Source organism: Littorina saxatilis, linkage group LG4 (genome assembly GCF_037325665.1).
Source record: "Littorina saxatilis isolate snail1 linkage group LG4, US_GU_Lsax_2.0, whole genome shotgun sequence".
NCBI classification, from domain to species: Eukaryota; Metazoa; Mollusca; class Gastropoda; order Littorinimorpha; family Littorinidae; genus Littorina; species Littorina saxatilis.
Genome location: NC_090248.1, coordinates 50,035,890 through 50,061,311, shown reverse-complemented (window position 1 = coordinate 50,061,311; position 25,422 = coordinate 50,035,890). Strand labels below are relative to the sequence as shown.

The following is a 25,422-nucleotide window of genomic DNA, read 5'->3' as shown; positions in this document are numbered from 1 at the left end:
ACACTGTGTGTTTATATTCTTGATCAAGAACAGGAAAAATGATAGCAACAGATTCTCAAGCTGAAAACACCCCCGCATATGCACACACACACACACACACACACACACAGTTTTCAAATAATCTAGGTATATAGTTTATGGGTTATTCTCCAGAACTAGGTACCATTTGGTGACATGCATTCTCGGTCCTTTAAATGATTTATCATGTATATCAAAGGGCAATTAGACTGTATTTACCTTTCTCTTGTCATTAATACTCCAATACGATAATGATACAGACAAGCAACAAAAACATGTTATAGTTTTTTGTCTTAAAAAAAGGTTAGTATTTAAATCCATGTATTTTGGAATGCGTGTAATGTACTGAATTAACGCAGACAATCAAAATGTGCAAGTACTTCTATTTCTTTCTCTGGAGGCCACATAGATCTATGCATTTGGAACCAGTATTTATTAATGAAATCTTTTTTTTATGGTTACAATTTCTCAAATGATTTAAGAAACATCATTCGTTTGACATGTTTTTCACTGTTACACAGCTCTGGAGAACAACCACAGAGATATAGAATATTCTATATCTCTTCGAGAACAACCCATAAGGCCAAAATAAAAAAAATAGTCTGTTTACGGTATCCCGACCGACCCTATTTTTTCGCGCGACCCTAGACTTTTTGTTGGCATTTAATTGGGGGAGAAAAAAAATTTAAAAAAATAAAAAGTCAGGTTTTTTGGCAAAATATGTTTTTTTAGAAAAAAAAATCCCGACCTACCGACCCTATGTTTTTTGCCTGTGTTACCGTAAACAGACTATTTTTCTTTTTTGGCCTAATCACAAAACTCTACTTTCGATTTGCAAGCGGAAGTGCGATCTCGATACAATAGGGGATTCCTCTCTCTAAAAATAGCACTGAAGCGTACTTGCCTGGCACTTGCAAGATGGCGAATGTTCGCGGTACAGGCAAACACACTTACAGTGTAGACGATCGTCTTGGCCAGGGAGCGACCTGTAATGTCTTCAAAGGTTTGTCAAAGGCAAGTGAACGAACCGAAGAATGTACTCATTTGATACGATGATCGTCCATTGCTTAATAAAAGTTAATTGAATGGTATATATGCTGGGGAAAATTCGTCGGAAAATATGTAAACAAAGTTACAAACAATGTTGGTGATTCCTCAGAACCGCAGCGCATGATCAAATGACTCAGGCCCACTTGGTAGTTGATGAAATCCAAAGCTTTTGCCCAAGCAGTAGTTCAGTCTAAGCCGTATTTCACAAATAGTTATGTGCGTTTATAACCATACTCATTTAAAAACTAAATCTGTTAAGTGTTATTTTCTTATTTTATTCTTTTAACTATACTTCTTCTCCACGTTAGTGAGGAAATCCCTGTAGAGGGCGGGGGGGGGGGGGGGGGTGTGTGTGTGTTAATGGGGTTCCGGAACCCCCCCCCCCTCCGGCTGTCCAAAAAAAAGCAGATTTAATACTAACTTTAAAAGAAATAATGAGTGGCTGCTGACACCAGTTGATCAAGGATAAGCCATAAATTGTTCATAAAATAGCTAAAACTCTTCAGCCCCCCCCCCCCCAGACCCCCCCAACGAGGCCTTGCCCCTGTACCCCACAAGGGGTCTACCCCCTGGACCCCAGGTTGTAACCCCCCCCCCACCCCCCACCCCCCTCTGGCTTAACTGCTCCACCCCTGCAGGGCGTTGCACATCTACTTAATTTATTATTTATAAATTGTAACTAAGTATTTTAAATGCTTCCTGTTCACAAGCAGCACACTTTTATAAATGACACAGATTAACGTGCTGCAAAATATCACATGAGAGAACTGAGTAAACAGAAGTGCAGGTTCAACCCTGTTGTTAAACACTGATGTGCGTGTGTGTGTGTGTGTGTACTGTGTGTGTGTTAAATTGAAAAATAAAAAAGATTGAATGATGATGTCTGAAGAAGTTTTGGCCCCAAGAATGACACCTAATTGATCTCAGGGGGGGAGGGGAGGGGGTTTAAAGCCTCCAAACATATTTTACTTAATTCCTCTCAGAATCCCCCCAATTATCATTTTAATTTCATACATGCATGTTTCCTCGAGTTTGAAATTGAATTCTAATGATTGATTTTTTTCTCTCTTCAGGATGGAGAATTCCATGCACTCAAGATATTTGAACCACATGCTGTCAAAGACATCAATCGGGAAATTGCAGCTTTACAAAAATTGAAACATGAGAACATCATTCGTTTTGTTGGAGTTGAACATGAGGTCTGTATACATGTATGTCACCAGTGTACATGTGTATGAATGTGTATGAGAGGGAGAGAGAAATACAGTTAATACAATGTATGCTCTGTGTGTATATCTGTCTTTCTGTGTGTGTGCAGGTATAATTGTCTGAAGTGTAATATGTGACACCTGGGTTAGGAACTTGATTTGAGTAAAAAAACAACAAATGGCCTTCATGTTCATTGCTTATAAGAAATGCTCAAATATAGGTTTCAGTCCTGATTTAGAGAGGGGGAAGGGAATCCATAGTTGTAAGAGGGTATGTACAGGGGGGGGGGGGGGGGGAGGGGGAGAGAGGCTATTGTAGGCAGGGGGAGGGGGAATGGGGGGCATAGTTAGCATGGGAGGGAGGGGGGGAGGGGAGAGCGAATTTTGCAAGAAGTTCAGAAGAGAATCAATTTCCATTAATGATTTCTTCCAATCCTTTATGGGATAAATCCGATATCAAATAACTTTTATTCTCAAAATTGTGTTAAATCTATTTTGTTTTGTTACCCCACAGCTGATGAGTCGACAGGTGGTGGTTGTGATGGAGTTCTGTGAGGGGGGAAGTCTGGCATCATACCTGCAGGAACCTGACAACATGTTTGGTTTACCTGACACAGATTTTCTGCTACTTCTAAAGCATATGGGTTTGTACCGTTCGTGGTTGTTTTTTGTTTTTTTTAAGCAAGGCTAATTTTTTATGTCCATCCTAAATACTTCTGTCAGGGCATCCTGAACTCAGGTCAAAAATGAGTTATTCCCTTTCGGGTCTCATTCTATCCCTGACAGGATGCCTTGGTTTTCCTTGTCTGGCGAGGAAATTGATTTTTTACATATTTTGATCTTTTCGTAATGTGTTATGGATGTAAGCAGATTCGCGATCGTCGATAATGATTTTTGGCTCACGTAAGTGTAGCCTATGCGATCGTAACTTTGTCTGTCTGTGCGTGCGTGCGTGCGTCTGTGCGTGTGTATGTCTGTGGTAGAAACTCTAACATTTGAAGACGTCACATTACATTGACGTCACATTATGACGTAAGAGGGTTAGACGTCACGCGAAGGAAGTACTGAAAGTCTCGGTCATTATTATTTTGAGCGCGCCGAGACTAGTTGGCAGTCGTGTCCTTGTAAGTAGGCTACATGCAGACAGACAGATCTAGATCTAGTGTCTCGCTTTCTTGCACAGTTTCACCTATGCTCTTTCTGTGTGTGTGTGTGTGTGTGTGTGTGTGTGTGTGTGTGTGTGTGTGTGTGTGTGTGTGTGTGTGTGTGTGTGTGTGTGTGTGTGTGACGGAGTGATTGAGTTTGTGTTACTGTTTGTCGATTTCTTACATGAGCCTTGATGGCTTCGCCTCTTGTTCGTGGTGTTGTGTAATTTTTAAATTACAAAGGAATTAATATGTTAGACAGTTTCAAGCGAGCTATTTTTCGCGGCTGTATTTACTGTGCAAACAACTATAAATATGGCAAAAGTGTCACGTGATAATCAACCGTTTGGTTTCGGCGCTCGCTGGAGCAGACGATTTTTTCTGTAACCAGTTGACAGTGATGCAACCATATGTGACCCTCCACCACGAAATGAGTCGCATGTCACCTTTGCATGATTTTTATATTTTTACATTTTCTTAACGAGTTTTTTTATGCTCTATCCAGTGGTGAAAACTGTTTTAGAATAGAGCAAAAACTGTTTGAGTTATAAACCTGTGACTAAGGTGACCCTCACACTGTTACCAGACACTCCCCGGACTTATATTAAGCCTAGCGCAGAACCGCGCGAGGTGACATGCGACTCATTTCGTGGTGGAGGGTCACATATATTACAGTCTCCTTCCGGCAGCAGTCCCACAATTTCGACTTGTTTTGACCTTAGAACGATGTCTTTATCATAACTGTGAAGAACAGAACGGAGATCACTGTCGAAGTCGGCCAATCTGCAATCATTTTCCTCTCGCGAACACTGCTCGGGAACAACATATGGGAGATAACTCTGTATTCTTGTTTTGATAGATTCGCGTAGGACTTTAGCGTCCGGCCAGAGAGACAACTGGCGATAGCCGTGGAGCGATGATTATCAGAATGCTGTCAGGGTAGTTGTTAATGTGTGTGTGTGTGTGTGTGTGTGTGTGTGTATGTTTACTAAAATATTTTTCAGTTCCGGGGTTGCAGTTTATGGTAATTTCGTAGATGATTTTGTCGGAATTTTGTTCTGTTTTCTCATCTTGCATGAAATTAACAGAAGTCTTTTTCATGTAGAGAGATGATTTTTTTTAAAATGTACACTATGCATACATTCCTGAGAGTTGAGGTACATGTTTCTGATATAATAAAGTGTATTTTGCAGTTTCTGGTATGGAACATCTACGCAACAGTGGCTTTGTTCACAGAGACATCAAACCAGGCAACATTTTGCGCTGTATCAACAAAGATGGCTCGTATGTTTTTTGCTTTTGACATTTTAGTTTTGACTTTATAGTGTTCATTCACCCACATACACATGTTTAAATTCTTGTGTGTGTGCTTCTCTACATGCTCTCTTTTCTGACTGACAGAATCTGTGTGTGTGTCTGTGTCTCTCTGTGTGTGTGTGTGTGTGTGTGTGTGTGTGTGTGTGTGTGTGTGTGTGTGTGTGTGGTGTGTGTGTGTGTAAGTTTGTAACATGGTTATTTTATTTTCCAGGTCTCTGTTCAAGCTGTCTGATTTTGGAACAGCTCGTCCTTTGGAAGATGATGAGTTCTTCAAATCACTTGTAGGAACAGAAGAATACTTGGTATGCTACATGAGTATCCTCATCATGATCTTTATACATTAGGCTCAATATCATTGTATCATAGTTATTCTTCAAATTAATCTGATTAACTGTCTAACTGCTGATACATACACGTACACCTCCTCAATGCCCGTCACTCCTGTCAGGGTATGGGCCGCCAACAACAGCTCTCCAGAGTCCTCTGTCCTGGGCCATCTTTTCTATCTGACTCCAGGTGTAGCCCATCTTTCTGGTGTCGGCATACACGTACACAGTTAAAGCAAATTTGATGAAGCTCAAATCAAGTTAATGTTTTAGTGGAACCCCCCTTTTAACTCATTCGGGACGCGTCTAAATTGTCCCTCGTGTTCCCTCCCAGCGCACGATTTTGACCCATTTAAAAAAAAATTTAAATCAACAACACAAAATAACCTTACCTACCATACATTTTTGCAAAGTTTGAAACTTGCTCTTTTAGAAAATATATGAAACATTTGAAAGAACATACCTTTTGTTGTCTTCACATCCAGTCAAACTACCTCTTTGTAGCAAAAAAACAAAAACAATTTCTACGTCATGGGTTCATCATACACAATGTCATGATCGACACTTTCATTGTCCGAATCATCACCCAAATCATCATCCATTGGCACAAACTCGTCATCAGAATCTAAAATATCATCTCCACTATCATCATCACTCTGGTCAAGATCAGAACCATCCTGAATAACAAGTTCTAGCACTCTTTTCAAGTTAATACGTCTTGTAGCAGAGCGATCCGCCATCTTGGAAAAGTCAAAACACGTGGGTCGTACACCGTCAAAAAAATCTAATTATTCCCAACAATTGAAGGGAAGGAACTGTTTACAGTGAATGGTTCCACTGTAGACAGGCAGAAGTTTATTGCGGGGGTTGTTTCCCTTGGTCAGCGGGGCTGTTCACACCGTTAACATTTCGTGATATCTGTATGAACTAAACTTCAGACGTGTCGGCAACGCTAAGCACAGCTGTCGGAATTCCAATTCAGACACGTAGCGAATGAGTTAACTTGATTTTTCAGATTTTCTGTTCATAACATCTGTTAATTTACCCATGTTCTAAGATTCTAAGAAATTTCTCAATCACCCTTCTCTTCCTGCCTCTCTCACTGTCAACGAACTACCTATCTCTTTCTCTCCGTCTGTCCGCAGCCTTGGCGTCACTCTCGATCCAACTCTCTCTTTCCAAAAACACATCTCTAACATCTGCAAGTCCGCCTATCTAGAGCTGCGCAAGATTAGTTCAGTCCGTCACTACCTCACCACTGATGCAACCAAAACGTTAGTGTGTTCTTTAGTCCTCTCAAAGATAGATTATTGCAATTCTCTTCTGGCCGGTCTCCCTAAGTACCTTTTAGATAGACTTCAAAGGATCCAAAATAACGCTGCCCGCCTGGTCTTCAAATCTTCCAAGTATGAACACGCCACACCCCTTCTTCACTCTCTACACTGGCTGCCTATCACTAAAAGGATCGAATACAAACTCTCCTCTCTTTCTTTTGCCGTCGTTTCTGGTTCTGCCCCAGAATACTTCTCAGAACTCCTCAATCTCTACACCCCCTCTCGTCAGCTTCGCTCCGCCGCCGACACTCGACTCTTCCGACTCCCCACAGTGCAAACAAAGACATGTGGCGAGAGGTCCTTCGCCTATCAAGCCCCTGTGACCTGGAATAGATTACCTCTGCCTCTCAGACACACAGATTCTCTCACTACATTCAAGACAAATCTCAAAACACACCTCTTTCAGCGCAAGTGATTTTCCCTCCAGCATCTCCCCACCCACCCCATACCGCCCCACCTCACCCCCTACCTAGTGCCTAAAATAACGTGTATATATATTTTCTGCGTTTTGTGTCAGCACTGTTTGTGTGTGTGTAAATAGTATTGTTGACACGTTTTTATACAGTAGCCTTATGTGGTTCTTGTGCCTAGGCTGTGTATTGGATTGTCATTGTATGCCTGCATCATTAGTTGTCAGTAATTATTACATGTGCTGATTGTTCTCTTTGCCTGCGCCCGTATAGTATGTTGGTTATGATTGGTCATAGTATGTTTGTTTATGTTTGGTCGTTATCTTTGCCTGTGCGTGTATTGTATGGTTGGTCGTTTTCTTTGCCTGTGCATGTATAGTTTGTTGGTTATGTTTGGTCGGTTTCTTTGCCTGTGCGTGTATAGTATGCTTGGTCGATGTATGTATTGTAAAGCGCTAAGAGTAGACATTTTTCTAGAATAGCGCTATAAAAGTTTGCATTATTATTATTATTCCCTCCTTTTTAAGACCTGTTTTTTTTCCAGATTTTAGGAGGTCCCAAAAGGGGGGTTCCACTGTACATGATTATATCATTAAAACATATTAATGCACAGAAAAAACCACAGAATAAAACAGTGCTTTCTTTGTTTGATTATTCTAGGAGTACATGATAATGATTATGTGGGGGAACTTAATCAGAGTACATGTCACAAAACAAAAGATGGCTTTTGCTTTGAAACTGACACAACAACTGCATTTATATTATTTGTGGGTATTTTCTGTCTGCTGCAAAATGATCTACAAAACATCATTCACTAAAGGACTTAATTTGTTTCAGCATCCTGAGGTGTTCAACGCAGCCTTCATAAATGAGGGGAAAAGTCTGCGTTTTCCTCACAGTGTGGATCTGTGGAGTCTAGGAGCAACTCTGTATAACGCTGCCACTGGTGACGTCCCTTTCTGCCCATTCCACCGTCGCCGTGATCGCACTACCATGTGAGTTTCTGAAAGCGTAAAACAGAATACGAAGGTTCCAAAATCAACAATAAATTGCAAAAAAAGGCTTATTAATGGGATGTTGCAGTGTTCAAAGACTAACCTTTCCTGTTTTTGATTCATGTGAGTTTTTGTTGTCCAAGCTGCAGAGGATTCGATCTTATACTGTGTGTTCATAGCAATTGTGGATAAGGCATAATAAAAAGGCCTGCCCTTTTCTCTACATATTGAAGGCTGATAGCAGAATTAGTTGTTTCTAAGAGTTGGTGTTTTCACAAATTATCTAAGGAGAAATTCTCCAGTCTTGATGCATTGGTAGACCCTATATACAACACATATCATAAGTGATTGTGAGAGCCAACTTTGTACTATAGTTGACTGAGCTTCAGATGATTGTATGCATGCACGTGCGCAAACCGTTTTAGAGATGAAACTTTGTGTGTATGGTTGACGGTTCTGTATCACCTCTCAGGCTGGCTAAAAATGTACCTAGTTGTGTCACAAACAGCTACACTGTATTTGTGCATCGTTAACTTGAAACTTATAAGCTGGATGGTAGAAGAGATGTTGATTTTCAGCTGACAGGAATGAAAACTTGGTACTGATCGAGTGATGAAGTCGCGTTCTGTGTTATCTGTGAAAGAGGTCATGTTTAAGTGGCTAGACATTATTTGTTAGGTTGTGTGTGTGTGTGTGTGTGTGTGTGTGTGTGTGTGTGTGTGTGTGTGTGTGTGTGTGTGTGTGTGCATGCTTGGGTGGGTGTGTGTATGTGTGTGTGTTTCTGAATTATTTGTTGATAATTTATATACAGTTGAACTTTATCTTTTGTCTGACAGGTATGAAATGATAACCAAGAAGCCTGCTGGAGTGATCGGTGCCCGACAAGACAGACCCAATGGGGAGATACAGTGGTTGTATGAACTACCAGACACAAGTCAACTTTCAGGGTCAGTGTTGGAGTAATAGACAATGTTCGGAAATAACTCTGTCAGGTTTGTATGGGTTGTGAAAGAGTGAACACCCTTGCTTATAGTGAGGCAAGCTTTCAACAGGTGCTCCTTGTCCACATATTTTAGACACACCCATCTTTAGTGACTGGCCTATAATGTCACATGGGAAAGTTTGACTCAAGAATGCAAGAGTATTCACTCTTTCACAACCAACACAAAGCCCGACAGAGTTATTTCTGGAATTCGTTGAAAGGCACAGTAAGCCTCCCGTAAACCATCACAGATACTGTCAGGCTTTTACACACAGTACAAACACCCTTCCATTTGAACGCTCACCAAACGGGAACATCCTAGGTGCCCTCCGCAAAGAGCGAGCAATTTTCAAAGAATTTATTTTTGCGTGGTTTATCTTACCCCTGAGCCATCGTGAACCCGTGTGATCCAGTTTCCCTTTTTCAGTGTTGTTGCCAGGCCTCGGTCTTCGGTCTCTGACGCATTCCTTTCTGATTTGACGCATTGGACCTAGCCTTGTCCGGTCGATGGACAGATAGTTTTTACGTTTTGGTGGTCAACTGGATCCCTACATTCACACATCGGGCACTGTATTGGAAAGGGTAGGCCAGGAATGTCAGGCTCATTTTCCTCGCAAAGTTTACGAACAATTAAAACTAGGAAGCGACATCAAAGCAATGTCAAAGGACTTTAAACAGGTTCAGAATAAGAAGGAAAGGGAAAAACGCGAATAGCCTGAAAATGTTGCCCAAAAAAAGATGCTAAAAGTTGCAACAAAGTTGTAAATTTTTTTTGACCTATTGCTTTTTTAAAGCCAGGGCATTTGGACCTATTGTTGTTGTTTTTTTTAGGGAGGTCCAAATGACCTATTGTCTTCTTAGGCTGGCAACAACACTGATTTTTCACAATATAGTCGTCAGTTAGTAATTTGAATGCGACTCGATGTGAGCTTATCTGCAATAGCACGTTATTATGCACCTCTGACTATGCACGAAACAAACGGCTGTGGTTCACAAGTACTCGAGCGATGGCTTTTGACTGTTCAGAGGAACTGGCGATAGACATAAACCGTCGTCTGCTACGAGAACCACGACCTTGCGTGACCCTGCTTCTGGGCTTTTCTTTTTTCAAACTTTTAAAACTTCGAATTGTACTGATCTTGTCTTGATGAAAAAAGAATTCTTTTATGATTTAAGAATGTTTGTGTAACAAGCTAACTGTCAATTTATTAGTTAGATTTTAAAAGTTAGGTCCAGCGCCAAAACGCACCACGGTCCGATTGTCTCTGAGCAATCGGCGCAAAATTAATTCTTTAAAAATTGCTCACTCTTTACGTAGGGCACCTAGGATGTTCCCGTTTGGTGAGCGTTCAAATGGAAGGGTGTTTCTACTGTGTGTAAAAGCCTGACAGTATCTGTGATGGTTTACGGGAGGCTTACTGTGCCTTTAACTAAAAATAACTCTTTTGAACTCAGAAACACATCAAATTATGTTCCCTTTTTTCCCCCGGTATGCTGACATCTCTGAATTGCCAAACCACTTGATTATATAATGGAAAAACCCCACCAAGAACGAAACTCTGAGAATAAACTTTTTTTCATTAGAAGAGCAACTGTCCATAGGTGTGATTGTTTTAGATTTGTAATAGAAGTGCAATGCATTGGTTACATCTCTTACCACCAATTCATGTGCGTGAGAGTGTGCATGTGAGTGTGTGTGTGTGTGTGTGTGTGTGTATGTGGGTGTGGGTGTGTAGTACGGATGTGGGCGGACGTGCCTGTCTGGAGTACTTTGAGTGTTCTTACTTCGAATGTTTTTGTTTTTATGTTTAGGGTTGTTGTCATATGTTGTTTGATTGAACATGTAATTCTCTGTTGCTACAGTTTATTTTTAATGTTTCAATTTTTCTGCAGGGGTTTGCAAAAGCTGATGGAGCCTTTGCTTGTGGCGCTGTTTGAGCGAGACCCCCGGCGGGTGTGGACTTTTGAGGGATTTTTCCAGGAGACACAGACAATCCTGGCTCGTGAACCGGTGGCCGTACTGGCTCTGTTTTCACACCACAGTCCCTTTGATGCTGCGTACCTGCCTCTGCTGAACAGGTTGGCATAAAAATGGTGGCACAATTTGAAGGAAAAGATATAGCATACAAATTGCTATAGATCAGACCAAAAGATCTTATCATTGGTAATTTACAAACGTTGATAACATTTTTTGTCAGGAGATGATTTTTGCAGAGTAAGGCTGTCCTGCAGGTTCCAAGTGTTGTCTTTTGAAGCATATGCTGCAAACTCAACCTGCTGAAGATTATTGACCCAGTCATCAGGATCGATACTAGAATGACAAAACTTAAGTTGCTTAACCCTGCAATAGAAAAACTCTGGAAATAACTCTCTCTGGTTTGTATGGGTTGTGACAGAGTGAATACTCTTGCTTTTATTGAGGCAAACTTTCCACACTTGCTCTTTGTCCCCATATTTCAGACACACTCCTCGTTAATGACTGGCCTATAATTATAATGTCATGTGGGAATGTTTGACTCACTAAAACCAAGAGTATTCACTCTTTCACAACCCATACAAAGCCGACAGAGTTATCTCTTGACATCGTCTATTAACTACAATTGTAGTTCAATCAAGCTTGGTTTAAAATTAGAATGTAACAGATTCTGTGATTGCATGGTCAGATAATGGGTGTTAATCAGAGTTATATATTTCCCATCAACTTTAACTCAGTGACATAACATTGCAGTGTTGCCCAGCTGAAGGAAGCATTGTGCAAGCTGTGGAACCAGCCTGGGACCAAGCTTCATGACACTTTGTATGGAGAGTCACACTTGAGCGACTGGCTGCATGATGACGAACAGCTGTTCGACATGCCGCCAACAGACTCGGCCACTCCCATCATCCCTCTGCCTGCCTCCGCTCCTTCCATCATTGGGGCACCTGAACCCTCCATGTCCAAGATTGTTTCTGGTGAGAATGGAAGGAATGTGTGTGTCTGTGACTGTGTGTGTGTCTGTGTGTCTGTGTGTCTGTGACTGTGTGTGTGTCTGTGACTGTGTGTGTGTATGTGTCTGTGACTGTATGTGTGTCTGTGACTATGTCTGTGTCTCTGTGTGTGTCTGTGACTGTGTGTGTGACTGTGTGTCTGTGTGTGTCTGTGACTGTGTGTGTGTATGTGTCTGTGACTGTATGTGTGTCTGTGTGTGTGTCTGTGACTGTGTGTGTGTCTGTGACTGTGTGTGTGTCTGTGACTGTGTGTGTGTCTGTGTGTGTGTCTGTGACTGTGTGTGTGTCTGTGTGTGTGTCTGTGACTGTGTGTGTGTCTGTGACTGTGTGTGTGTCTGTGTGTGTGTCTGTGACTGTGTGTGTGTCTGTGACTGTGTGTGTGTCTGTGACTGTGTGTGTGTCCGTGACTGTGTGTGTGTCTGTGTGTGTGTCTGTGACTGTGTGTGTGTCTGTGTGTCTGTGTGTCTGTGACTGTCTGTGTGTGTGTGTGTGTTTCTGTGTGTCTGTGTGTGTGTCTGTGACTGTGTGTGTGACTGTGTGTCTGTGTGTGTCTGTGACTGTGTGTGTGTATGTGTCTGTGACTGTATGTGTGTCTGTGACTATGTCTGTGTCTCTGTGTCTCTGTGTCTGTGACTGTCTGTGTGTCTGTCTGTGTGTCTGTGTGTGTGTCTGTGACTGTGTGTGTGTCTGTGTGTCTGTGTGTCTGTGACTGTCTGTGACTGTGTGTGTGTCTGTGTGTCTGTGTGTCTGTGACTGTCTGTGTGTCTGTGTGTCTGTGTGTCTGTGACTGTGTGTGTGTCTGTGTGTCTGTGTGTGTGTCTGCATGTGTCTCTGTTTTTCCTTAGTAAGGAGAAGTACCTAGTCAAGATAAGGTACCATTGCATGGCACTGGCAACAATTTCTTCATAATTATTTTCTCTTGTTCAATAATTGTGACAGTGATTTTGTTTTTCTGCCAAGAATTGCTCTTGAAGCACTGATCCATCTCAGTGCATTGTGATTGTCCTATTCATTGAAATTACTCTGTGCAGAGGAGCTGCAATTTTCAGGTGGTATGGCAGACATAAGCAAAGGCCGAGAGATGTGTGGCATCGTGGCGTTGATTCACAGACGTACAGCAGCCCTTGCTTTGTTCCAACAACACTTGCTGAAACTTCGGCACAGACTAAGGTTTGTCGTCTTGAATCTTACTAAGAACAGTGGAACCCCCCTTTTAAGACCTTTAGAAATCTGCGAAAATCGGATCTTAAAAAAGAGGGAGTCTTAAAATGGGGGTAAATTTACAGAGTTTATGAACAAAACGAATGAGAAAACAGGGTCTTAAAAGGGAGTCGAAGTCTTAAATTGGGGGGTCTTAAAAGGGGGGTTCCACTGTAATCAGTTCTGTTAAAGGCTGCCCTTTTCGTAGCGTTCATTAATTAATTCCTATTGTTTACATGTGCCAATAATGTTATAAAACTGTACCTAAGGGGATATAATAACGATTAGCTGTAGCTTTCGAACACTGAAAAAATTATTTCAGTATTGCAAAGTGGTTTTGATAGTGTCGAATGTAAACAAAACAGTCTCAAAGTGAAAGTGGATGTTTCCCGGAAATTGCGAAGTTAACAAGAATACAGAAAAGCGCGCTTTCCTGCTTAGCACAATACGCTACCGCGCTAATCTGGCGTGTCAATATCACTACGTTTTGCACGTGGAAGGTGAGCAATTTCCTTCATAAAGAATGAATTATTTCTCTTAATTAGTAAGGACTTCAAAGCTAAAACTTTGCAGGAAGCTTAATTTATACATCCCCGCAACGATGGGAAAAGCCCTGGAAGTAATTAAATAGGACAATGTCAGCCTTTAAGCAATCGGCAGTTATGTACTATTTTTGGTTGGTTGTGTTTGTTGTTTTCAAGGTATTAGTGCATTTTAGTAACCATCTAGTTTCAGGTTTGAACATTTCAGCTGTTTTTGTGTCTGTTCCATGTCAGTTTGTTTTTATTTAATGTTTTCGTTTAATTTTTTTTATTTTTTTATTTTCCTTTTATGAATGTGTAATATTGTTAGTGTGTGTGCGTGTGCCCCTGACATTATCCAACCACTTCTCTCCCCTGTGATTTATTTCCGTTCCTAGAGTTCCTTCCCTTTTTTGAGTTTCCCCTCCATATTCTTTTCAAACCTTGTTCGTTCGGTGTTGCGTCTGCTTTTTGTTGCCTTTTGTTTGTTTGTTCCTGATGAATCTTACATAAGCGAAAATTTGTACTGTTTTGTGCTGGTCTTGTATCGGTGAGTACAGATATCTTTTGTTTTTGATTTTTGTATTTTTTTGTTCTTTTACTATCCCCCTTGCTTTGTGTGCCTTTGGTCAGGTCTTTTTTTTAAATGACCAGTTATATTTGAGGTTTACTTTATCAAGATATTTCTAGAAACCTTACCTTGCCATTTGAATCACTTTCAACGGAGTGTTTAAGAACAGGTAATTTCTGTCTAATACTCATTATTTGTACAGATTCCAACTTCGACATGAAATGCGGGAAACGGAGAAGTCATTTCACCCAATGACAGAACTGTTTGATGTGATACGAGGAACAGCAGATATGACCAATTGGACACAGCAGGAGAAAGACAACTTTGAACAGGTTAGTCACACTGCATTTTAAATGTTACAGTGGAACCCTTTTTTAAGACCTCCCAAAATATAAGAAAACAAGGTCTTAAAAGGGAGGGAGTCTTAAAATGGAGGTACATTTACAGACCTTGTTGACAGAAAATCTGAGAAAACAAGGTCTGAAAACGGAGGTACATTTACAGACCTTGTTGACAGAAAATCTGAGAAAACAAGGTCTTAAAATGGAGGTACATTTACAGACCTTGTTGACAGAAAATCTGAGAAAACACGGTCTTAGAATAGAGGAAATCTTCAACCGGAGAGTCTCAAAAGGAGGGTTCCAATTTATCTCTTAGTACATGTAGTTCTTTTTTCCAATCCTTTGTAAAGGTGTAGTGCTTTTGGTTCTGATTCATTAATTACCATGGATTTGTATATAGACAGCTTTTATACCTGAGAAAAGTTAATTATCATGATGGAACTCGGACAGCTACAAATTTAGAGCTATATGTGCAGGAAGCTTAGTTAAAAAAAACTGTCCTTCTCTGTTTCAGTCATTTCAGAGTTAAAAGTAACATCCTTTAATGTATCGTCTTCCAAAACGATTGCTATGAAATGTTGAAAATGTTCTAATTTTGAGATACCTGAAGTAAACACAAATGTATTTATTGATCTGTAAGAATCAATCTTTGATTGTCCAGTAATTGGGTTGTTATTTTCCCCCGAAAGCCGCATATGGCTGTCTAAATGATGGTGTTAAAACCGTCCTATACACATAAAAACCCACTCGTTCAAAAAACACGGGTGTACGGGGGGGTTTCAGTCCATGAGCGCAGAAGAAGAAGAAAAAGGGTTGTTATTTACTTGCTTGCTTATTTAACTATAATCTCATGTATTTATTTTTCTCTTATTTTTGGGGGGTCAGGTGAGGCAGAAAATGACTTTAGTAGACGAAAGTCTCCAGGGTGCAGCGGCCACAGTTAAACTTCCCTTTGAAGATAACCAGTGGAACTTTGATGGCAAGAAATGGTAAGGACTTCAAATTAGCTACAACATTTACAACATGTTAGTACAACATTTACTATATACTAGACTTATGCAGCGCTGAAAGGCCAACAAATGGTGTACTCGCCTTTGGCTAGTGATTCTGAAAATGTACTAGCCAGAGAGCAAACTTCACTAGCCAAACCAAAAATTTGTTTCAGCAACTTTACTCGCATTTGGCGAGTAGAAAAACATTTCTATTCGCCAGTTACATGTTTTTACTCGCCATGGCAAGTGAAATACTCGCCACTTTCAGGCCTGTTATGCCAGGTCAGAGAAGGCATATATACTCTGAGATTTTGTCCCTGGCCAAGAGGTGCATGGTACCCTTGAGCCACTGGGGTAGCCAAGCTAATTAACTCCCCTGGCCCAGCTGCTTTCTTACCCATAAGCTAGTGGGGATTCACACCACCCACTGCTGTTTATCTCCCCTTGCTAACTATGTTTGTATCCTAGAGCCAATCACTAATCTTAAAGGGACAGTGCATGGGTCACAGCATTGCTGAAGCAACGATTTGTCTTTTGTCGCAGATTACGATATCTAAACAGTCAAAAGCTTTACACAACTTTCTCACAGATGCACCGCCTTCACATACCTTTAGTGTTGCCAGCCAAACAAAACTGTATGTGGTTGGCCAGTTCACATCTCCCGCCAAAATGTAATTAACATTTCCTGTGAACACGTACGTTCTGGGGCTCAAGGCTGTGAGAATATATTTCTCATGGAAAATGATTTACTTTGTCTAAAACACGAACACATCAAATTCGCCAAGAATCGAGTTACGGCAAAATTCCACGATGACATCTATAGGTTTTTGTCTGTGCAGCACCCAGGAGACTAAGAGGGCGAAAGAGGAGGTGCAGTCATGGCTAAGACAGATGAAGGCGAGAAAAACAAGCACCGACAAGAATCGCTTTACTTCTCAACACAATGAAAATTGTCTGCTTGCATGCAGGTCAGTTTAGTAACATGGTGGTGAGGTGTGTGTGTGTGTGTGTGGAGGGGTGGGGTAGGGTGGAGAGGGGGGAGTGGACATTTGAACCACTAATGATTACTTTAAAGGTATCTAGGATGAGAGAGAGATAGAGAGAGTGTGTGTGTGTGTGTGTGTGTGTGTGTGTGTGTGTGTGTGTGTGTGTGTGTGTGTGTGTGTGTGTGTGTGTGTGTGTGTGAGAGAAAGAGAAAAGAGAGAGAGAGAGAATGTGCCAGTTGTTAGAATCCTGGAATGTCCTCATGATTAAATTATGTATGTATTTCATTATCAGTCTATGGACTCTAGCAATCTATTTGGTAACAAGCAGATCAGCAGAATTTTGTTGTTGTTTAGTCTTCTTTTTTTCTTTGTTTCTTGTAACACTAATTTTAATTAGGTTCAAAGATGCACATTAGCCAATGTGGCGAACTTTGGTTTCATTTTGATGCATATTGTATTTCTCCTCTGATGCCGCTTACCCTTATGCCAGTTTTTGTTTCCAATAAGTGAATGGTTGTGATGGAATTTTTCCCCAGGCGAAATCTGGAAGATGCCTACAAACGTACTGTCCGTCTGTGGTCGGAGCAGTGCTTCCAGAAGACAACTTTTCTGCGTGACAGTTTCCTTGACTGGTACAGGTAAGAAGTTAAAAAAAAAATCCATATATGGTGGAACCTTCCCTAGTGACCACCTCTTAATAACAACCACCTGTTCATTAAACCTCAAATTAATCGCGAATTTAGTGATGAATTTTTGGTAAAAAGTATTTGCAAAGACAACTTTTGGATCATTTAAGGACCGTCATTACGACCATCCAAAAGGATCCCAGATTAGGGTTTTTTTTCATTCAAAATTCACCTTTCCTAATTTCATAATTCAGACTACCTGTTTATAACAACCACTTCTGTTTGATCCCTTGGGTGGTCGTTATAGACAAACGGTATTGCACTTATCATGTAACATTTCCATACTTCTTCTTCTTCTTCTTGTCGATCACATTTCCATTCAAAGGGATGGAGAAAGCATGTCTGTTATTTTCTCTTTTATTTTGGTTTGTTTGTTTACTTAGGTAGTTTAATTTTTTATGTGTTTCCTGGTTTTTTTCTTCTGATAAGCATATATGTCATCTCTTTTTCTTTGTGCAGGTCTTATCTTGAGGCGACTGCAGGACTGCAGGTGTGTCAAGAGAATCTGCACCTAGTTGTCTCCCTTGTCTCCCAGCTGTTCAAGGTAAAACATTCAACGCAGAGGTCCCAGACTATTAGTACCGCTGATGGGGTCTATGTCGACCAAAAGAGTGGGATTCCCTGTAGGTGGAGTTCCTGTAAGAAATATCAAAAAAGATAGAAAAACATCAAATTCTACCGATGTCGCAAAGCATCACGTAACTTTCAGCGATCTCAGCAAAACGCTACAGGCACTACACCCTGCGGTATTCCCTGTATACAGGAAATCCACCTACAGGAACTCCACCTACAGGGAATCCCACTCTTTTGGTCGACATAGACCTCATCAGCATTAGTACCAGCTATTGTGTTTTCAGCGTAGCAATAGGGCCCGATATTTAGACGAGACAAGTATAATGCCGACGAGTCGAAGACGAGTCGCATTATACTTGTTCGAGTCTAAATATGGGACCCTATTGCTACGATGAAAACACAATAGCGATTATATAGCTATTCTGACATTAAATTCTGTGTTAAAATCATGTTTTTGTCAGCAACAAGTACCAGAATGGTCCATGTCGTTGAGTGCAGACGACGGTTCCCTTTCCGCATGAAGCCACGGAAATAACCGAACATTGAAAAACCCACGGACATGTATCACGGAGAAAACTCGAGATAACCGGATGTTTAGCATTACGTCAATATGCTAGGAATCATATGACGTCATGACGTATCACGCTTGCCTACGTATATTGTATGTTCGAAAGTCTGACTTCTGTTGGGAATTCGCGTGGTGAAGACTGCGGTAAATCTGCAGATGATAAGAGAACAAGGATTGTCTCAGAAGAAACGACTAAATGTTTCAGACCAGTAACTTCATTTCAACATTGCACTATACAATGGACGTTCTATGTGACAGGAGAGTTAACTGATTTTGTGTTAAACATTGGAGAGATCGTCTGCTAGAATCAGAGATAGGTCGCTTCAGATTGCAGCTTCTGGAAATTTGCTATCGACATTTGTAAAGCTGAAAAACATTCCCGAGAAGAATTTCAAGTTTGTAAAGCTGAAAAACATTCCCGAGAAGAATTTCAAGTTGTCAGTATATATGCTGTTGTCGATAGAAACATCGCCGCGTGGTACAGATGTGTAAACCGGAACCATGCGTCGGCCATTTTACTCAATATGCTTTTGGATGCCATTTTACTCAATATGCTTTTGGATATTGAGTAAAATGGCCGACTTCGGCAGCAATATGCTTTGATGATAGGAAGAGACCATCCAATCACAGCCCCCGAATTCCCCCACGTGTTCATCAGAATAGCTATATTGGCTTATTTCGAACTGCACATTTTCACATGCACTGTTTGGATTTTTAATAAAAATCATATGCTATTTATCAAATAAATAAAGCCTTTTTGTCCTTTTCGTTTCAGAGTTGTGTTAACCGATCTCAAGGTCACAAAGCCGAAATGGTGAAGGTCAGCAAGAGGTAAGTGCAGCCTACTTTCCACTAGAATTCAGCCTTTGAAAGCGCACTTCTTACCTTGTTAATAAGAATCATTCCATATGTAACGTGCATTTTACAATTCTTGTTTGCGTTGTTGACTGTTTGTGGAGAGGGTACCACCCCCCCCCCCCCCCCCCACCTTTCTGATGGAGTAAAAGCAAATAGGGCAACTAATCTTTTGAATAAGACAGTCACCCAGAATCAGAGTGTTACTGCCTAAATGTGACCCTCCACCACGAAATGAGTCGCCTGTCACCTCGCGTGGTTCTGCGCTAGGCTTAATATAAGTCCGGGGAGTGTCTGGTAACAGTGTGAGGGTCACCTTAGTCACAGGCTTATAACTCAAACAGTTTTCGCTCTTTTCTAAAACGGTTTTCACCACTGGATAGAGCATAAAAGACTCTAGGAAAATGTAAAAATATGAAAATCTTGCAAAGGTGACATGCGACTCATTTCATGGTGGAGGGTCACAAATGGCAGGGAGAAACCGGCCATACACGTCAAAGCTTGGTTGTCCCTATGAGTGTACACATAAACGCAGAAGAAGAAGTAAATTAAGCTCTGACAGTCCTGATTGACCTCTATTTTTGCATATGCATACCTGATTCTTACTTCCTATTTTAAAGTGTTAATAAAAGTAGAACACTTAAATAAAACACATTCACTATATGTGTCATTTTCACAAATTCATGTTATACAGGAAAAATCAAGATGAATAGTTAGCAATCTTATTTAATAATATTTGGGGTTTCCTTTCTCTCTAGCTTGTTTTCTGCAAACAACACAAAGGTGGACAGATCTCAGCTGATGGATCTCAAGAGCATGTGAGTTGTAACGTTTGATATTTTTTGACATCATTGATGTCTGTATATTTATTTTTTGTAGAGAAACGTACTTACATTACAGAGTGTATCCCACCTTTTGTCCTTACTTCTCATGTTACTCCTCTTTTGTCTCTTTCTCTCTCTGTGTCACTCTCTCTCTCTGCACTGTCTCCTATTTAGTTCTCTCTCTGTCTCTCTCTCTCCCTCTGTCTCTCTCTCTTAGTCTCTCTCTCTCTCTCTCTCTCTGTCTCTCTCTGTCTCTCTTTGTCTCTCTTTCTCTCCCTCTGTCTCTGTCTCTCTTAGTCTCTCTCTCTCTCTGTCTCTCTCTGTCTCTCTTTCTCTTTGTAGCACACAGGCAGATATTGACACACAGACTGACAAAGACATGCAGACACACATACACATAGAGACACATACACACAGACACAGACATACACACACACACACACACACAAATGCACACAAGCACTCACACACACAAGCGCACAATCACACACACACACAGTCACACACACACACACACACACACTTACACAGAGGAATTGATCAGCACAATCTTAATAAGCCACAGCCCAACATCGCCAAACAGTCTCTTACAAAGATTCTCAAATGCTGTACATCGTAGTGAAGAGGAAGAGAGTAAGACACACAAGATATAATGTTGAAACCATCAGACGGACGAGGCGGACATCTATATATATATACGACTAGTGTCTGTGTGTCTGTGTGTGTGTCTGTCTGTGCGCGATGCACGGCCAAAGTTCTCGATGGATCTGCTTCAAATTTGGTGGGCTTATTCAGAGAGACCCCGGACACAACCTCATCGATGAGATATTTCAACACGTGCTCTCAGCGCGCAGCGCTGAACCGATTTTGGTTCCACCTCAGCTATTTTGGTTCCACCTCAGCTACCCGGGCCCCCATACCGACACACCATAGCCGCTACACCACATCACAACGCCAAAGTTCTCGGTGGATCTTTTTCAAATTTGGACACCGTATTCAGCTACACCCCGGACACAATATCATCGATGAGATATTTCAACACGTGCTCTGATTTGGGTTTTTGTGTTCATTTCACCATTATAAGTAACTCTTCCTTATCTTCTCCAGTGTTTGGCGTTTATCTCCCTTCCTTCGTGTGGCTTTCCCGTTCAGTTGTAAGTTACTACTATTTTTAGAATGTCACTGCGCTGTCCACTGCGCTGAGCGTCTTCGGATATTCCCGGCGTTCTGTTACTGTTACTATTTTTAGAAGGTCAACGCAGTGTACAGAACGTAAATTGGACCCGTAAATTATCCTCACTGTAAAAGTGCAAAGGTCGAATCCATTTATAGCCACGCGAAAAATACACTGTCATCTATCTCTCTATAGATACGGCTTCTCTGTGTTTTTGTGTGTGTGTGTGTGTTTGTGTGTGTGTCTCTATGTGAGCAACACCTGTGCATTGTTCAGTTCTGTTTGTGATGTGGTCTGGCGGCTTTTGTGTAATTTTATGTACTGGCCTTCCTTTGAGAAGCCATAACTTGCTCAGTCCTGTTTGAGTGGAGTTCGCCTCCACAGGTGATTAACACTGTTACATTCGTCGACAAGGATGTTACTCGATAACATTTTCGTGCTGTTCCCATTCCACGAATCTGGGAGGGACCTAAGCTTGGCGGGTCCATTGTTCGGACCCGGCAAAGCCGGCGTACGGCTCTAAGTACTTCTTCCCGGCGAAGCCGGCTACCCGGCGAAGCGGGTATTCATTCTAGTCATTCATAAAAATGTAATCTGCTTAGTAATTTGCTAATGCAGATTTCTGCAAAAAATCTTTAACTGAGTCAATGGTTCCCACAGTAATGTCTATGCTGTGTTTTTGTGTGTGTGCAGGATGCAAGATCTTACCAACAACCTGGAAGCTCTTGAAGTGTTTAACATACCCCCCAAGTGAGATGTTGATGCAGTTTGACAAGTTGGGTGTGCATTCCTGGAAAACAAATTTGTATCACAGAGAGAGAGAGAGAGAGAGAGAGAGAGAGAGAGAGAGAGAGAGAGAGAGAGAGAGAGAGAGAGAGAGAGAGAGAGAGAGAGAGAGAGAGAGAGAGAGAGAGAGAGAGAGAGAGAGAGAGAGAGAGAGAAAAACTAAACTTGAGGGTCACAGTTTGTGGTTGTGAGTGAGCTGGCTGTGTTTGATCAAATCAGTTGCTACTTCATAAAGGCACACTCCTTCTTGTGAAAACAGTTTAGATCGCCGTCTCAGATCTGACCAGGACATTACAGTCATCGTAAAAGACCATTCCCTCACTTGGGCTGATGGCGTCTATGTCGACCAAAAGAGTGGGATTTCCTGTAGGTGGATTCCCCATATACAGGAAATACCACAGGGTGGAGTTCCTGTAGCGTTTCGCTGATCTCACTGAAAGTCACGTGATGCCTGGCGACATCGGTAGAATTTGATGTTTTTTTCGATCTTTTTTGATATTTCTTAGAAATTCGAGTATGGTTTGCAAGTTTTATTGAAAAACTCTACAGGGAATACCCCTACAGAAACTCCACCTACAGGGAATCCCACTCTTTTGGTCGACATAGACCCCATCAGCCTCACTTGGTCACACACTAAAATGAAACAGCCCGGATGCTCAGTGTGCACCGTAGGAATTTTTTTAAAGCATAAACATTTTTTCAAGTGACCACAGCAAGCACACAGGGTGTTGATTTTTGGTATGTGACCAAGTGGATGAAGGATCTTGTCTCACACATTGTTTACACAAGAAGGAGTGTGCCTTTAACAACAATCTTCAATCAATGGGTGAAGACTGAGGGAGGGGAAGAGTTGAGGGGGGAGTTTGTTTGTTTGTTTGTTTGTTCGTTCATGGGCTGAAACTCTCACGGCTTTTACGTGTATGACCGTTTTTACCCTGCCATTTAGGCAGCCATACGCCGCTTTTGGAGGAAGCATGCTGGGTATTTTCGTGTTTCTATAACCCACCGAACTCGGACATGGATTACACGATCTTTTTCGTGCGCACTTGGTCTTGTGCTTGCGTGTACACACGGGGGTGTTCGGACACCGAGGAGAGTCTGCACACAAAGTTGACTCTGAGAAATAAATCTCTCGCCGAACGTGGGGACGAACTCACGCTGACAGCGGCCAACTGGATACAAATCCAGCGCGCTACCGACTGAGCTACATCCCCGCCCTGAGGGGGGGAGTGATACAAAGTTGTGCCAAAGTGAAGGAACAGAAAAAGGAGCACTATATAACTCCCACATCAAATGTTAAGCTGACAGACGTCATTCTTGTACAAAGGGGTCTTGAATTTGAAATGTTGTGATACAATGCCTTGATTCAATTTTCTATTGTAGAAAGTGCCCAATTGCCCAAGTAGGTTCTGAAGATGAGGACATGAAGTAGAGGTGTGCGTTTACAGTTAAAAATTGTTTTGCTCACAAACTTCATATGCAGTAAAGAGAGACAAGTTCAGCAATGCATGGTTTGATTACTGTATTTTGGGGACTATAAGAAGCTTCGTTATGAAGGTCGCAACCCCAACTTTAAAAGTAAAATTGAGAAAAATCCACACAATAGGCGCTTTCTTTTGCTGTACATAAGACGATACCGGTCAATAGGGTGCAGGGGTTGAAGTTGCGCCTCATCGTCCCGAAAGTACAGTATGTTTATGAATAATTATGTTTAAAATAAATGAATACCTCATCGATCTGGATATGTCAGGCGTTTGTTTTTAGAGAAAATGTGAACAGTGTATACATAGAGAATACTACATGGCTTGCTGTGTCGTACCAGATTTACACGAGTTTTTTAAAAAAATATTGAACTGCGAGCGAAAGCGAGCTGTTCACTATTTGAAAAAGCAACGAGTGTAAATCTGGTACGACACAGCAAGCCATGTAGTATTCTGTTTATCCTACATACTGTACTTACGTGTATTTTACTGAAAATGTCTTGCAGACGAGGCAGCTAAATTGAAGACGCTTGTTTTGGAACCTCGATCTCTTCTAAAGCCTCGTGCAATCTATTATGTCAAAGCAAAGAAACGTCACTCTGAAAGTGTGGCGTAACATGTTAGTTCTAAAGATTCATCGAGGGTAATTAGCGAGTGCAATTTTTGTTTCTATAATGACGTTTTTCTCGGTGACTTTGGAATCATAAGCAGTGGAAAAACAGGTCCCTGCCAGACTTGCTTGACATGACCTCATTTACATGATATACACACGTGTGATTTGAACGATTATTATCTCACGGGTGTCTCTCTCACGTATGTAGGATACACTCCTGTGCTGACCATGTCTCATGGCGCCATATGATGTGGGCGGGGATATAGCTCAGTTGGTAGCGCGCTGGATTTGTATTCAGTTGGCCGCTGTCAGCGTGAGTTCGATCCCAGGTTCGGCGGAAATTTATTTCACAGAGTCAACTTTGTGTGCAGACTCTCTTCGGTGTCCGAACCTCCCCCCGTGTACACTACATTGGGTGTGCACGTTAAAGATCCCACGATTGACAAAAGGGTCTTTCCTGGCAAAATTGCTTAGGCACAGTTAATAATTGTCTACCTATACCCGTGTGACTTGGAATAATAGGCCGTGAAAGGTAAATATGCGCCGAAATGGCTGCAATCTACTGGCCGTATAAAATTTCATCTCACACGGCATCACTGCAGAGCGCCTAGAACTGTACCCACGGAATATGCGCGATATAAGACTCATTGATTGATTGATTGATTGATAATGTTGGTTTTGCTGAGTCAGGAGAATGTACTTGTAGCAAGTGCCAGTTTTTGCATCGATTTGTAGAGTCACAATGCAAGAAGCATTCAGGGCTTCATGTTTTTAGTTCAGTCATTTTGTTAATTTTGAGGTTTGTGTTTTATTTGTGTCTTTTTTTGTTGAAGTTTCTTTTTTTCTGACTTTAATTTGGGTTTGTGAACTGTTAATGACCTGTGATGCAGTCAGTGTTAAAATATTTGTTTATTTGCACAAAGGTATTTGTCAGAATGTGGTTGTAAATATTTATCTATGCATATAGAGTGCATGCTACTTAACGTTATGGTTTTGCACACGATTAGTAAATTAACCGAGATTTAATACATGGTGTCTCTGAGTGTGATCCGTTTCTTTACAACACCAGGTATCTCATTCCATTTCTGTTTAACTCTTCTTCTGTATTTTTTTGCAATCAAAGTTTTATTTTGGGGGGGAATTCTTCACCAAAAGCAGGCTGGTCTGTTGTACTGTGTAGAACCTACTTGTACAACTGGTAGTGTAAACAGTCATATTTGTAATCTATATATCCTCTTTTGACCTGCTGACCGTGAACTTCAAGTACATTTGGAGCACTAATGATGTAGCCCTGGCTCACTGAAAAGTAAAGCTAATGAGTAACTGAAATTGTTTCCTTGTATTTTATTTCAGATTTTCTTTCTCACGTTGACATACTTATGCACTCATAAAACTCCCTTCCACCCGCTTACTGTCCCGCAGCCTCTCTTGCTCTTGATTTTGGGCTCATTTAATGCACCTGATCTTGTTTCAGATTT

At 41.3% G+C, this 25,422-nt stretch overlaps 1 protein-coding gene across 1 annotated transcript; it reads left to right on the top strand.

Annotated features, from left to right (window-relative positions):
- The first annotated feature begins 920 nt into the window (after positions 1-920).
- On the top strand, positions 921-23,586 carry LOC138964998 (inhibitor of nuclear factor kappa-B kinase subunit epsilon-like). Its single transcript, XM_070337119.1, has 18 exons — positions 921-1,032; positions 2,142-2,267; positions 2,791-2,920; positions 4,615-4,705; positions 4,950-5,040; positions 7,646-7,803; positions 8,640-8,750; positions 10,679-10,864; positions 11,514-11,737; positions 12,805-12,943; positions 14,268-14,397; positions 15,292-15,395; positions 16,238-16,366; positions 16,921-17,022; positions 17,530-17,614; positions 18,987-19,042; positions 19,825-19,884; positions 21,758-23,586. Exons 1-18 carry the CDS (start codon positions 937-939, stop codon positions 21,816-21,818), a joined length of 2,079 nt encoding a protein of 692 aa, XP_070193220.1. The 5' UTR covers positions 921-936; the 3' UTR covers positions 21,819-23,586.
- Positions 23,587-25,422: the final 1,836 nt, after the last annotated feature.

Excerpts from the sequence above, each read along its gene's own strand:
- LOC138964998 (XM_070337119.1), top strand. The coding sequence starts at position 937 with ATGGCGAATGTTCGCGGTACAGGCAAACACACTTACAGTGTAGACGAT. Across the intron at positions 1,033-2,141 it reads TCTTCAAAGGTTTGTCAAAG|GATGGAGAATTCCATGCACT; the intron begins GCAAGTGAACGA and ends TTCTCTCTTCAG. Across the intron at positions 4,706-4,949 it reads TGTATCAACAAAGATGGCTC|GTCTCTGTTCAAGCTGTCTG; the intron begins GTATGTTTTTTG and ends TTTATTTTCCAG.